Source organism: Arachis duranensis, chromosome 3 (assembly GCF_000817695.3).
Source record: "Arachis duranensis cultivar V14167 chromosome 3, aradu.V14167.gnm2.J7QH, whole genome shotgun sequence".
Taxonomy (NCBI): domain Eukaryota; kingdom Viridiplantae; phylum Streptophyta; class Magnoliopsida; order Fabales; family Fabaceae; genus Arachis; species Arachis duranensis.
Window position 1 is genome coordinate 20,173,414 of NC_029774.3, and position 14,847 is coordinate 20,188,260.

The following is a 14,847-nucleotide window of genomic DNA, read 5'->3' on the forward strand; positions in this document are numbered from 1 at the left end:
CCCAACTTTCATTCCATTCAAAAGAGTACTCAAATCACATTTCATATATTGGCTCTAAAATCATGAGCAGCACTTCCTAAACAATCTTGTCTTGAAAAAGGTCGGTTATATGGTGGTTAATATGGCTTTGATTTTTCTCTTTGATAAGAATTCATAATCAGTGGTGTATTTGAGAGACTTGATGAAAAACTTGAGACGCTGATCCCATCGAAATCGACAGTCAAAGACGACGTTACAAAGGAAGAAGGGGTTGTTGAGGGTGGAGGAAGGGATGAAGGAACGGCAAAAGTAGATGCCAATGTCGTCGGTGATGACCTTCTGGTAAGCGAGGAGCTAGAGGTCGAAGCAGCGGAGGGAAGGGGAAAGGTTGGTGATGGTGGCATTGAAGTGGCCAAAGTTGTCAATCCAGAAGTTTGAAAGGAATGCGATTAGGTCGTTTTTGAGGAGGGAGATAATGGGACACGGTGGTGTACTGGTGTTAGTGTAAGTGCAGGTATAGGAAAGAGATTATAATGGGTAATGTCTACAGAAAATTTGTGAAGGTTTATAATTTGAGGAAGAAGCGATGATAGCGGAGTTAACGCTAAATATAAAAGATGGAAATAATTTAAGAAATTTATTAAAAAATTAATAAAATATTAAAATTTAAATACTTTTTTTTTTACATAAAATTCATCTTTTATAAATATAATATTAATTTTTTTATTTAATAAATATTTTTGTCAATATTTACAACATTTATGAATACAAATAATTATTTTTTATTAATCTTAAATCAAATAAAATACTAAAATATAATTTAATTATGTATATTTATTATATATCTCTAATTTAGAGTCAAAATATGTTACATCTCACTTTTTCATTGTAATTGGAATAAAATTTTTTCCTCCAAAATTAAGGAATTCTCCTTCTTCTCTATTAATTTTACAACCAAAATGTGCCACATGTCACTCTCTCATTGTAATTGAAATTAAATCTTTCTGTCCAAAATTAAAAAATTCTTTCCTCCTCCTTACTAATTTTATAACCAAAATGTGTCACATGTCACTCCCTCATTGCAATTGAAATCAAATTTTTTCCTCTAAAATTAAAGAATTCTTCCTTCCTCCCTCTTTCCTCTTTCCTATTCCTTTCTCTATTTCTCTCATTCCTTCAACCACTCTATCTATTTTATATTATCTTTATCAATATCAATGATTAATTACTAATTTGATAATCAAAATATGCAACATGACATTCTATAATTGCATTAAAATTGAAATTGAAATATACCTATATTATGTATCATATATTACTATCTAATTTAATAATCAAATGTGTCACATGATACTCTCGTCTACCTCTTTCTATTTTTTATTTCTCTCTACTATTTTTACTCTATATATAATTTATATTTTATATTAATAACTTAACAAATCAAAATATGTCATCCAATATTTTTTTTACAATTAAAATAAAAAATTTTCTTCAAAAATTAACAAACTCTCACTCTCATTCTAATTCTTTATCTTTATCTTTCTCACTCTCATTCTTTATCTTTATCTTTATCTTTTTCTCTCTTTTCTCTCATTCTCTATTTTTCTATCTTTTTCTTCTACAGAAAACAAAATTAACAAAATAATATAATTTAAATAAAAATATTATTATTGTTATTATATACATAGTTTTTTAGTTTTTTATTTAGTTTTAAATTTTCACCGTTTATCTTTTTAATTTTTATTTTTCTATATTTTTATTTCTCTTCTTTCAAATATTTATTACATATAATTTTGAGAGAATACTAATGTTATAATTAAAAGTTAGAATCAAGATTCAATTATTTAAAAAATAATAATTTTGAGTTAATTTTACAACCATTAGTATAATTTTTTTATGCTAATATCTAATTATATTTTTATATACATAAAGAGAAAAAATATTATTTTTAAATAGCAAGCATAAAAACTAATTATTTCTATTTTGCAACAGACTTAACAGTTAACACCTAATTAAATGTAAAAGTATATATATTAAAATGTTTTAAACTTTAGATAACAAATATTAAAATTAATTATTAATAAAAATTAGACTTTTTCATATAAAAATCTATTATATATATCTCTAATTTTACAACCAAAATGTGCCACAGATCACTTTTTCATTGCAATTAGAATCAAATCTTTTCCTCCAAAATTAAGAAATTCTCTTCTCCACCTAACTAATTTTACAACCAAAATGTGCCACATATCACTATCTCATTGTAATTGAAATTAAATCTTTTCCTCCAAAATTAAAGAACTCTCCCATCCTCCTTACTAATTTTACAACCAAAACTAGTATATGTTTCCGTGCCTGCACGGGATAACACATAAAATTATATAATTTTTTATTAAAAGATTAAATGAAAAATACATATAGTAATTATTATTATAAATATTTTATAATTTAAAAATAATTAGTATTTATTTTAATCAATTTGGATTGATTGAATGGTCATCTCATTTGTCTGTTTAAACAAATATTTGGAACTCGAATCTTGCCTTGTGTGTATAACAATCCATTAGTTAACGGTAGACCTTTAATAAATAGAGCATCAATATGTGATGGATTAGTCCTCGACTTGGCGAGTTAGGAAATCCGTAGAAAAAAATTGTATTTGTCTTTAAAATAGTTTCTCATTAATAACAATACTTATAGACTTTTGTCTTTGTTAAAATTTACTTGGGATAATTTTATTTGTTGGTATCGTATTCATTTTTGAAGTCAAAATAACATGATCAACATTGTTACTTGTTGAAACTTTACATTTTATGAAATGATTTTTAAACTTTTAAATTTATAAATTTATGCCATTACAAAAGTTATTAGATCGACTAATATTTCTTAGTAACATGATGTACCAAAATACTATCGTTGAGTATTATAAGTATGAAGAGAAAGCAATAACAACTTTTGTTATTTAATATATAATTTATTCTATTGAAAAATAAATTAATATTTCTTTAACTGATAAATACATTTCTTTCTAATTTCTTACATCATTTTATTTGATAATATTTACTATTAAAAAAATAGTAAATGACCATACTATCCTACATTATATATGATGTACAAAATAATTTATTATTTTAAAATTAATTATAGTTAGTGAGATAAAATTTAAAATATTTTTATTTTCTTACTCAAATCTAAATTTAAATTTAGAATTGATTAACAACTCATCTTTTTTAATTTCAATAACGAAAATAAAATTGGTTAGATACAAAATATTTAGCATTTAATAATTTCAATTATTTAAATTTTAGTTACCAAAAATTGAGTTAAAATTAATTATAAACTTAATAATCAAAATTAATAAACTCCCTTCCTAAATTAGTAAATTGTCTCATCTACCTCTTTCCATTTTTTTATTTCTCTCTACTATTTTTACTTTATATATAATTTATATTTTAAGTTAGTAATTTGATAAATCAAAATATGTTATCCGATATTTTTTTACAATTAAAATACAATTTTTCTTTTAAAATTAACAAACTCTCACTCTCACTCTCATTCTTCATCTTTATCTTTCTCTCTCTTTTTTCTCATTCTCTATTTTTTCTATCTTTCTCTCCTACAGAAAAACAAAATTAACAAAATAATATAATTTAAATAAAAAATATTATTATTGTTATTATATACATAGTTTTTTAGTTTTTTTATTTTGTTTTAAATTTTTACTGCTTATATTTTTAAGTTATATTTTTATTTCTCTTCTTTCAAATATTTATTACATGTAATTTGGAGAGAATACTAATGTTATAAATAAAAGTTAGAATCAAGATTTAATTGTTTTAAATAAATTAATTTTGAATTAATTTTATAACTATCAGTATAATTTTTTTATGCTAATATCTAATTATATTTTTATATACATGGAGAGAAAAAATATTTTTTTAAATAGCAAGTATAAAAATTAATTATTTAAAAATAATATCTAAAAATATTATTATTTAATTTTTTATCTACAGATATTTTGGTCTTCTTAGTTAGAGACTTTTATCAATTTACGATTTTTTTTGTAAAAATAATTTAATTTTATAAATCTTTTGTATTATACATAATCTATATTGTCAAAACAAAATAGACTATAATTTTTAAAAATTTATATTTTCATAATATTATTACAAATAAAAATACTAATTTTATACTAAGTATAATATAAAAATTTAATTTAATCATTATCTTTCAATTTCTATGTTCCAATCTCTCCCCAACATAGCTTAATGTAGATCAAACAGAAATATTATTAGAACAGTGATAAAGTAGAAAAACATTGGGGCCCACGTCAGCACTAGTAAGTCAAAAAGAGTCTGCACTGGCTCTCTCTTCCCTACCATGTGATGATTAACAGAAGTTGCCAACTTTGCTTAATTGAGTAAATCCAGTTGCAGTTATTTCTATTACTATTCGTGTTCCCGTTTTCTCTCGACAGAAAACCCATATCCACAACGAGATTCACCCAGCGCCACCATGCCATCACCTTCTTCCTTTATCACAACGCTATTTCTATGCTGCTTCTTACAGTTATATCTTGCTTTTGCCGGTGACCCTTTTGTTTTCTATGATTGGACTGTTTCCTACATCGGAGCCTCCCCCCTTGGAGTCAAACAGAAGGTTCCTTCGTTTTCTCTTTCTCTAGAAATTTGAAGTGCTGTTATCATGTATTCTCTCTTTTGCAAGTTCCCGAGTTAAATTCGACATTATGTATAGCTTTCTTTTGCTTTTGGAAAACACTGTGAATCTGTGATAGATGCAATTAAGGCCACTGCAAGGGTTGTAATAAACTCTAAAATTGTTTCATAAATCACAAAGTTGAGGAATTGAACTTGGCAACTTGCTGTATACTTTAATTCGTTGTTTATATGCTTTCTATGCACTTGTTTGCTTCTAAGCTAAGTGTTAATTACTGTTTTCTCAAACGGATAAGAGGATGGTGAATTTTATTAACAATGTGCCTTTAAATGTCATCGCCATAAATCTTTTGGGGGTGGATAGGAGTACCAGCTAGCCCCATAATTCAACAAACTATTGAAAACTGGCCTTCAAAATTTTTCACCTTTAAGATATGTCACCGACTAGCATAGAATCCATGTCAACTGTGGACAAACTTTGTCACCTTCGGAATTTAAAATTATCCAGCTGTTTTACTGATTGTATTAAGTAAATTTAGTAGAATTAGTTCATGTATCCAACCAGTGCTGCTGAAAAAGTGGTTTGTTTGTGTATTTTCTTATTTTCTTGTTTAGTGGAATTTAGTGGCATATACATGTTTGATTAATATTCACTAAATAATGAGTTACTACATTGTCTCTTACTCTACTCATAGTATGACAAAACCAAATCCTATTTCAGGTAATTGGGATCAATGGGCAGTTTCCAGGACCAATTCTAAACGCCACCACAAACTGGAATGTTGTTGTAAATGTCAAGAATGACCTTGACGAACCATTGCTTTTGACATGGTAGATAAATTGTATTTTCTTAAATAGTGATGATGATAACTAGTAATGATTGATGGTTATGATCATGTTGAGTAGTTAATGTGCAGGAATGGTGTACAACATAGGAAAAACTCTTGGCAAGATGGAGTTTCAGGAACTAGTTGTCCAATTCCGGCAGGTTGGAATTGGACATATCAGTTTCAAGTTAAAGATCAGATAGGGAGTTTCTTCTACTTCCCTTCCTTAAACTTTCAGAAAGCAGCAGGAGGATATGGAGGAGTTATCATAAACAACCGAGAAGTTATTCCTCTTCCGTTTGGGTTCCCAGATGGAGATATCACAATACTTTTGAGTGACTGGTACACTAGGAGTCATAAGGTCTGATTGCTTTCTGTGACTTCCTTTTGTTATCTTATCTGTTCATTGAAATTGAGTCAATTGATCAATGCATTTGGTGATACAGGATCTCAGGAAGGATGTGGAAAATGGGGTTGATCTCGGAGTCCCAGATGGAGTTCTCATTAATGGATTTGGTCCTTATCGCTACGATGACACACTTGTCCCAGGTGGAATTTCCTACCAAATAATAAATGTTGAACCTGGTAAGGATCTCGGAAGTACATGTTTTCATCTACTTCTCATTTTCATATGACTAGTTTTATGCATATATTTGTCTACTGGCAGCCGAGTGGTCAAAATTTAAAGGTGAAAACATATGTTTGCTTCTGCTGTACTCAATCGCTATCAACTGTCTACCATTATGTCTGAAACACAGGGAAAACATATCGCTTCAGGGTTCATAATGTTGGTATCTCAACAAGCTTGAACTTCAGAATACAAAATCACAACTTGCTTCTTGTGGAGACTGAGGGGTCTTACACAGTTCAGCAAAACTATGAAAACATGGATATTCATGTGGGTCAGTCGTATTCATTCTTAGTTACCATGGATCAAAATGCCACCACAGATTACTATATTGTTGCCAGTCCTCGGTTTGTTAATACATCGTGGGATAGAGCTACTGGAGTTGCCATTTTGCACTACTCCAATTCTCAGGGACCTGCTTCAGGTCCTCTTCCCGCTCTTATAGGTCAAGACGATCCTTCTTTCTCTATGAATCAAGCAAGATCAATAAGGTTAGCATTTTTTTTTATATTTAGCATTACCATTCATTTTTGTTTTTCAAAGACTGCTCTAAGGTCTAACCTTAGAATCTTATATTCATTGGAAACCTGCTCTTTGATACATGCTTAAGTTTGATGCTAGCATGGAAAAGTTTAATCAAAGATGTTGGACATTATAGGACTGATTGTTCAATCTTGTTTCTGATGGTGCTGTACTGTAGGTGGAATGTTTCTGCTGGAGCTGCACGTCCAAACCCACAAGGTTCCTTCCGATATGGTGATATTACTGTGACAGATGTGTATGTTATTCTTAATCGACCTCCAGAGCTTATAAATGGAAAGTGGCGTACTACACTTAACGGCATATCGTATTTACCACCTTCAACGCCCCTGAAGCTTGCGCAACAATTCAAAGTTCTAGGGGTGTATAAACTAGATTTTCCAAATAAATTCATGAACAGGCCTCCCAAAGTTGATACCTCCCTGATTAATGGCACTTTCAAAGGCTTTATGGAAATAATCTTTCAAAACAATGACACTACAGTCCAGACCTACCATATGGATGGCTATGCATTCTTTGTTGTTGGGTGAGACTTTAGCCTTCAAATTTTGTTTAGCAGTTTTGTTTTAGGAATAGGAACATTAAATGACTCATTTCATTATTTCAATTGTAGCATGGATTTTGGAGTATGGACAGAAAATAGCAGAAGTACTTATAACAAGTGGGATGGTGTTGCTCGCAGCACTACGCAGGTATTACTTTCTTGACCCCAAAATCATTCTCCCATTCCATGCATCAGCTTAGGATATTATACTACTGCTATGTCACAACCAATTCCATATAGAGGATGGCCATAGATTCTGCCTCTTCCCTTTGAAATACTAGGTTAGCATCAATTTTGTTTCTTAAAGATATTACTTTCGTTCCTCAATCATATAGCAAATGAATTCGATTATATAAAATCAACACCAATTCAACCCCAACATTTTAAGCACAAAATGGTTTTTAAAGCATAGATATTTTCTTTTAGCAAGTCACGAGCAACGGTCTAGTGAGGAAAAATTTGGACAGCATGCATGAAGTCCGCATTGCTGATAATGAACAAAAAGTAAAAGACCACCTCAATCATATATAGAGGATTTTCTTGTGAATTTGACTTGCTCAGCTTTACCTAACATTTTGTAGGTCTTTCCTGGTGCTTGGACAGCCATTTTAGTATCTCTTGACAATGCTGGCATTTGGAACCTTCGTGCAGAGAACCTCAATTCTTGGTATCTTGGTCAAGAAGTTTATATACAAGTTGTAAACCCGGAGGTTGATTATACAGAGAGCTCTTTGCCTCAGAATGCAATATACTGTGGCTTACTTTCCTCCCTTCAAAAGTAAGAATGAAAATCAAGGTTTCTTTTTCATTATTTTGGTACCTACAAGGTTAAAATTAACTTACAAAATTCAATCTTTGGTTTAAGATTCTTTTCCTTATAAACACACTTCTCTGAGTTCTCTCATCTTTCTTTATTTCTTTCTCATGGGTTAATCCATTTGCTTCCTATATCATATATTTGATCACTTACAAGGATTTATTATATGTGCCATGCATAAGGCTTTCATGCTGATATGTTGTAATTTACTTTGGATAAGTAGTAACAAATTCTTGTTTCTCAAATTCAGGGAGCAATCTCACAAATTCGATTTCTCAATGGGATCACCTTTCTGCAGTAATTCTAGAGTAATGTTAGCCTTGTTACTCTTAGTACTAATTGAAAGTTTCTTCTTTAGCATGTGGAGTGTTGTACTTTAACATAATTCCAATTGTGAAGGTCATTTTTTTGGTAATAGGATAGTAAATTTATATAGGCATTGCTACCGAAAAGGAAATTTTTAAGTGTATTATATCTTGGGAAAACTCCTTGCACCACTGTAATCACCATTATAGTCTTAAGTTTTCTTTTTTTTTTTTTAATTTTTCTGAATGCTTTTCTTATAAAGTTTGAGGGATTTGAACTTCTTGTACTTTAAACTGAGATGTAATGATTTATTCCACTCCCTTCTTTACTCTTCCTTTCTATTTGAGACTAAATCACTTTAGTTACACACCATTTTATTAGACATCAGTTGTGTTGTCATTAGATCATATTTGACTTAGCTTATGGCATGTTCTGATATTCCTCCATTTTCATTTCACCCTTAGATTTAAAAAAGGGGTCCAAGTGGATATTAATTTTTTGATAAATGGTTTGAGTAATAACTAGATTTAGACTTGCACGATGCGCGAAAATAAAATGGATATATTCTGTATAAAATGTATAAATTAATTTAAATTTAATATTATATAATTAAAAATTTATACATAATTTTGACTTTAAATAAAATTATGAAAATACTCCATTCAAATTTATTTATTTGATTTTATATTATTATCTTTATTTTTGTTCTTCTAAGTAGTCATTTTTATTTATTTTTTTTAGATTATATTTAAGTATCATAGTACAAATATAAAATTATTAGATGAAATAAAATTTTGAATATAATGTTTCAATAGTCAAAATTAATATTTAATTTTTTAATTTTATTTTTCATGACTCACGATAATATTATATATTTTCAATAATATTACAACTAAATGATATTAAAAAAAATATAAATAGTTGAAAGGAAAAAAAGTAATATATGTATGATATAATTAATAAATACAATTAGACTAAAAATAAAAAAATTAAAAAAATTATAAAAGACATGATATATAATTGAAATTAACATTTAATTTTTTTATTTTATTTTTCGTGACTCACGATAATATCATATATTTTCAACATATTACAACTAAATGATATTAAAAAATATAAATTATTGAAAGAAAAAGAAATGATATATGGATGATACAACTAATGAATACAATTACACCAAAGATAAAAGAAACCGTAAAAAATTATAAAAGTCTAGTGTTTTAGAAATTTATTACCTAATACATATGTTTAGCAAATTAAAATAAAGAGTTGTGATCATCAACCAAATTCTTCAAATATTTGTGTAAAATATTAGTAAGAATGAAGAAAAAAGAATAAGTGGCATGATATTTTGTAAAAAGAGGAGATAAAAAAGAGGTATGAGGTGAATGTTGATTTATATGAAAAATATAAGGAGGAGTAAATAAGTATGAAAGAAGAGGATGAATTATGTTTTATCACTCAATTTATACATATTAAAGAAAACTAATATTAACATTAAAACTATCTAGTATTCTATATAAAATAAAGAGTAAGGGAATATAAAAAGTATAGAGTAATCTAAAGAAAAATAAATGACATAAGAGTGAGAAGGAAAATGAAGAAGAATCCTAAGTTGTAATTCTTTATAGTAATCACAAGAAAAATTGAGTATAAAAGAGAATGAATTATGTTTATACCTAATAAAGAAAAATAATATTAACATTGAAGGCATATAGTAATATCTTATATAAAAATAAAAAGTAGAAAAATATGAAAATTATAGAGTAACTTCAAGAAAAATAAATATTATGAGAATAAGAAAAAAAATGAAAAAAAAATCATAAGTTATAATAAAGAGACACATGAGAAGTAGAAATAAAAGATCTAAGAGTAATTCAATTAGAAATAAAAAAATTAAAAAATAATTTAATTAGATAAATAGTGAACAAATTGTATTGAATACATATGGATCTCAGATTTATTTAAGGGTTTGGTGCTAGTTAATGGATTACTGTATGTACAAGATATGATTCAAACCTCCAATATTTATTAAGTAAACGAATAAATTGACTACTCGACTAAACCAAAATAGTTAAAACTAAAAAATTAAGAATACATTAAAATACTATTTTCAATTCTGTTTTAGATTTTTAGTATATTATAAATAAATAGATGCTAATTCAAGATTGTTGGATAACTTTAAAAGTAACAATAAAGGTGCAAGATGAGACAATGAATTTGTAAGATTCACACAAAAAAGTGTAGAATTATACCTTTGTTATCCTCGTTTAAAGTTCTTAATAATTCTGAGTTGTTTGAAAAATGAGAAAGTCAGCACTTCTAGCTTATGAAATATTTGCATAAAAATAATAGAAGGTCAGCACTTTTAACAGATTAAATATTACGTGAAAATTTAGAGGACTAATATTTTAAGTAAAAATAAAAATATTTTTCATAAAATCAAAAATAAAAATAGTATAATAATTTCTTTTATTTTGAAGTCAAAATTTTTGTAATAAGAGTAAAAAAATAATTTTTGAAAAGTCATATTTTTTTATTTTTTTAAAATTTTCAATTAACTTTTTAAAAAATTAAGGTATATCTCAAAAATTTTACCAAATACGTTGAATATAACTTTTCATAATTAAAAAAAAGAAAGTAATTTTTTTTACTACTTTTTAAATGGACTCTAAATAATAGTCCAAAACAATTAATTTTAATAGGCCTCTAGTACTTCTCGTTTAATTATTCTGATCACATTTTAAAATATTTAAAAGTATTTTTATTGTTAATAAATTTGAATAAAATTTTTCTCAATTTAACTGTTGTTGTTGTTGTTTTTTTTTTTTTTCATTTTCTGTATCTATTTCTCTCTATGTTCTCTGCTTACTAAGAGACGTTGAAGCTCGTGTGTGCATGCGTGTGTATGTGCGCACCAACGTTAACACAAACTCATCAAAAATTTCACCAAATTTCGATTCTTTTTCCATCAAAGATCGCATCCTCTCCACCCAAATAGGATCTTCCTCTTCTCCCTCCTCATTTGACCCATTTTCTCTCTTCTGCATCTCAAACACCATAGTTTTCCCAGAAAATAAAAAGACACTTTTTTCCGGGAAACAAAAAAAGAAGAAGTAGTAAACAACAGCAAATATTATCAGGGTGTATAATTGAATTTACAATGAGGCGAAGAGGTGCGGATTTTCGAAGGCCAGTGAGGAGGAGGGTGCAGGATGTGGCGTGGTGGACACTCTGTAGTGTAGTAGCTCTCTTATTTATTTACATTCTTGTCACCACCACCAAAGGCTCCAACACTAATAGTACTACCTCAATGCCCCCTTTCTCCTTGGTAACTCAACTTTATCCTTTTTCTCTTTCCTTAAAAATTATTGTTGCTGTTTCATTTGTGTTTTTATCTACTAAAGTTTATTAATGTGTGTTCTTGAATGCTAGAACTTTGTGTAGTGAAAATAAGAAGGTAAGCAAATTGAATTATTTCCAATGAAATACACAAGCTGATTGAATTGTTCTTATTGATGTTGTGCTTTTGGAATAATGTGTGTCGTGTGTCATCTAGAATATCATAGTTACATGAATTTACCGATTAGGTAGTGTAAAGGGTACTAATTCATCTGCGTGTTGGAACATCATATGTATATTTTTCACATAAAATATTTTACATATAGTGTACTACGTACCCATTCTCGTACCAAAATATATTGCGTTTCATGTAACTATGATCTAAATATGGTTGTTTAGAGAGAGGGAGAGAGAAGATGTTCTTGTATTTAGTAAAATGACTCTCTTTTCTCCCTTCTCATAATGTATATTATCAGGATCATCATGGTTTCATGAATTTTGGAATCGATGTAGATTAGAATTCAGTAATTGACAAATTTAAGGCAAGTTCTACTTGTTCCCCGTCATGCAAGTAATGAAAGACTTAGCATAATTGTTGAGTTAATTCATATCTTGCAACCACTCTGCTAAATTTACTAAAGTTTCCTTAGTTTGCTTCAATGATATAATATCAGCTTATTGACGAATCTTTTATGCAATGAAAAGTGTTTTGGTTTATCCTGATATTTGCACTGGTTTTTATTACATTTCCTTTTATGAATATAAAAACCAAAAACAAATACTGTATCTTGTAAAGATTCTTCTTATCTAATATTGGAATTTTAATCATGAATGGTCAAATTTGGCTAGAAAGAAGAAAGTGTGGATCATACAAAATAGTAGATAAATTTGGTTAAATTCGAACTCAGCTGCATGAGATGCTTGATTACACACTAAGGAGTATAAATGTTATCCTTTGTTTATCAATTACTTCTAATTTCTTTTGTGCAGAGAAATTTCAGGAATGAAAGGATCATGGAAAGCCTTAATATTACTGAAGAGATGTTAAGCCCTGACTCAGTAGCAAGACAACTAAATGATCAAATATCTCTAGCAAAAGCCTTTGTTGTAATTGCCAAAGAAAGTAACAATCTCCAATTAGCTTTGTCATTAACTTCCCAGATTCAAAATTTGCAGATTCTCCTCTCAAATGCAGCCACCAGGCGCGCTCCCTTGACAATAATGGAGTCAGAGAAAGCGATTCATGATATGGCATCATTGCTGTATCAGGCACAGCAGCTCCATTATGACACTGCAGGCATGATCATGAGACAGAAAGCAAAGATTGAATCTCTTGAAGAACAGATGAATTATGTAAATGAAAAGAGTTCGAAATACGGACAAGTAGCTGCTGAAGAAGTCCCCAAGAGCCTATACTGCCTAGGTGTCCAGTTGACATCAAAATGGTTAAATAATCTCGATTTGCAGAACAAATTGAAGGACAAATTGCAATCTGACATGAAACTTAGGGACAACAATCTTTACCACTTTTGTGTGTTCTCTGATAACATCCTTGCTACTTCAGTTGCAATCAACTCGACCGCGCAAAATTCTAAGAATCCAGATAGAATTGTTTTCCACATTGTCACGGACGAAATAAGTTATGCTGTTATGAAGGCATGGTTTGCTTTAAACGATTTTCGTGGTGTGACAGTTGAAGTTCAGAAGTATGAAGACTTCGATTGGTTAAATGCTTCATATGCTCCTGTGCTTAAGCAGCTCCAAGACTCAGAGATCCAGAGCTACTACTTTCGAGGAAGCAAAGACGATGGAAGTACTCCGATCAAGTTTCGGAACCCAAAATATCTCTCCATGCTTAACCACCTAAGATTCTACATCCCCGAAGTCTTTCCGGATCTAAAGAGGGTGGTGTTTCTCGACGATGATGTCGTGGTCCAAAAGGATCTTTCTAAGCTTTTCTCAATTGATTTGAATGAAAATGTTAATGGAGCAGTTGAGACATGTATGGAGACATTTCATAGGTACCATAAATACTTGAACTATTCACATCCTTTAATTAGAGCACACTTTGATCCTGATGCATGTGGTTGGGCATTTGGAATGAATGTGTTTGATTTGGTTCAATGGAGGAAAATGAATGTAACAGGAATCTACCACTACTGGCAAGAAAAGAATATAGATAGAACATTGTGGAAACTTGGAACATTGCCACCAGGGTTGTTAACATTTTATGGATTAACTGAGCCATTGGATCCATCATGGCATGTGTTGGGTTTTGGCTACACCTCTGTGGATCCTGTGTTGATAGAGAATGGTGCTGTGTTGCATTTCAATGGAAACTCCAAACCATGGTTGAAGATTGGGATGGAAAAGTACAAGCCCTTGTGGGAAAAATACATGGATTATTCTCATCCTTTGTTGCAACAGTGCAACTTTCATTGAGTTCCAAAACATTAGGAATTGCAAAATCTAGTAGCCAATCAGTTTATTCATGTTCATGCATTTTTTTCCTTTTCTTTGAGATTATAGGAGTTAATATAGTAGTAGCCAAATCATTCTTGATACATTTGTAAGCTTTGGAAAATTTTGTTTAGAGATTCAGTGATTGATCAAAGATGCAGATTAATGTGGCATTATAGAATTTTAGACCACTGGGCCAATGTTAATTGGGTTGCAAAGGATATTCATAGGTGCTGCTTTCATTTTGTAAATAGTTGCTTTTCTTTCCAATTGTGTATATACAATTTTCATTTTTCTCTTTTTTCTCTAGAGACTAGAGTTACCAAATAATGAATGTGTAGCCATGGAACTAAGGAAGGGATATAATTACCAGTACATTTGATTTTAAGTCTTCAATTTTGTTGGTGAGTTATCTGGTGCCCTTTATTTTGAAGTTGAAATTACTAAAGTTTCATCTTCTTTATAGTTTTAGAAAGGGTAAAATACTAAATTGTTCTTCTACGTTTAGACGTAATTCTGTTTTGATTTTTAAGGTTTAAAATGTCTTATTTGAATCCAAAAAAGTTTTATTTAACTTTAATGTAGAGGTCAAAGTTAAATAATTAATGAAATGTCTTACAACAGTACAAGAATAAGGTTGATAATCTGGATAATTAATGGAATGTCCTTCAACAGTACAATCTTCAGTACATTTATTTATCATTTTTTTACCGTTTAAGTGAAATATT

The 14,847-nt window shown here is 29.2% G+C and overlaps 2 protein-coding genes across 3 annotated transcripts; both read left to right on the plus strand.

The window, feature by feature from the left end:
- The first annotated feature begins 4,375 nt into the window (after window positions 1–4,375).
- On the plus strand, window positions 4,376–8,586 carry LOC107477906 (monocopper oxidase-like protein SKU5). 2 transcript variants are annotated; one of them, XM_016097999.3, is made up of 9 exons: window positions 4,376–4,638; window positions 5,377–5,486; window positions 5,573–5,843; window positions 5,929–6,067; window positions 6,241–6,601; window positions 6,811–7,176; window positions 7,264–7,342; window positions 7,776–7,972; window positions 8,262–8,585. In XM_016097999.3, the coding sequence occupies exons 1-9, from the start codon at window positions 4,495–4,497 to the stop codon at window positions 8,389–8,391; spliced, it is 1,797 nt and encodes a 598-aa protein (XP_015953485.1). In that variant the 5' UTR covers window positions 4,376–4,494; the 3' UTR covers window positions 8,392–8,585. The 2 variants fall into 2 exon arrangements, with proteins under 2 accessions (XP_015953485.1, XP_015953486.1); XM_016098000.3 differs by lacking the exon at window positions 4,376–4,638 and having other exon boundaries at window positions 5,562–5,843; window positions 8,262–8,586.
- A 2,619-nt stretch (window positions 8,587–11,205) lies between these two features.
- On the plus strand, window positions 11,206–14,202 carry LOC107477978 (probable galacturonosyltransferase 10). Its single transcript, XM_016098067.3, has 2 exons — window positions 11,206–11,648; window positions 12,650–14,202. Exons 1-2 carry the CDS (start codon window positions 11,481–11,483, stop codon window positions 14,099–14,101), a joined length of 1,620 nt encoding a protein of 539 aa, XP_015953553.1. The 5' UTR covers window positions 11,206–11,480; the 3' UTR covers window positions 14,102–14,202.
- The last annotated feature ends 645 nt before the right edge of the window (window positions 14,203–14,847 follow it).

What these genes read in the sequence shown, in the direction of transcription:
- LOC107477906 (XM_016097999.3), top strand. Translation starts at nt 4,495, where the DNA reads ATGCCATCACCTTCTTCCTTTATCACAACGCTATTTCTATGCTGCTTC. An exon ending in CCCTTGGAGTCAAACAGAAG is followed by an intron (nt 4,639 to 5,376) that starts GTTCCTTCGTTT and finishes ATCCTATTTCAG; the next exon opens with GTAATTGGGATCAATGGGCA. An exon ending in AATCAAGCAAGATCAATAAG is followed by an intron (nt 6,602 to 6,810) that starts GTTAGCATTTTT and finishes GCTGTACTGTAG; the next exon opens with GTGGAATGTTTCTGCTGGAG.
- LOC107477978 (XM_016098067.3), top strand. Translation starts at nt 11,481, where the DNA reads ATGAGGCGAAGAGGTGCGGATTTTCGAAGGCCAGTGAGGAGGAGGGTG. An exon ending in CAATGCCCCCTTTCTCCTTG is followed by an intron (nt 11,649 to 12,649) that starts GTAACTCAACTT and finishes TCTTTTGTGCAG; the next exon opens with AGAAATTTCAGGAATGAAAG.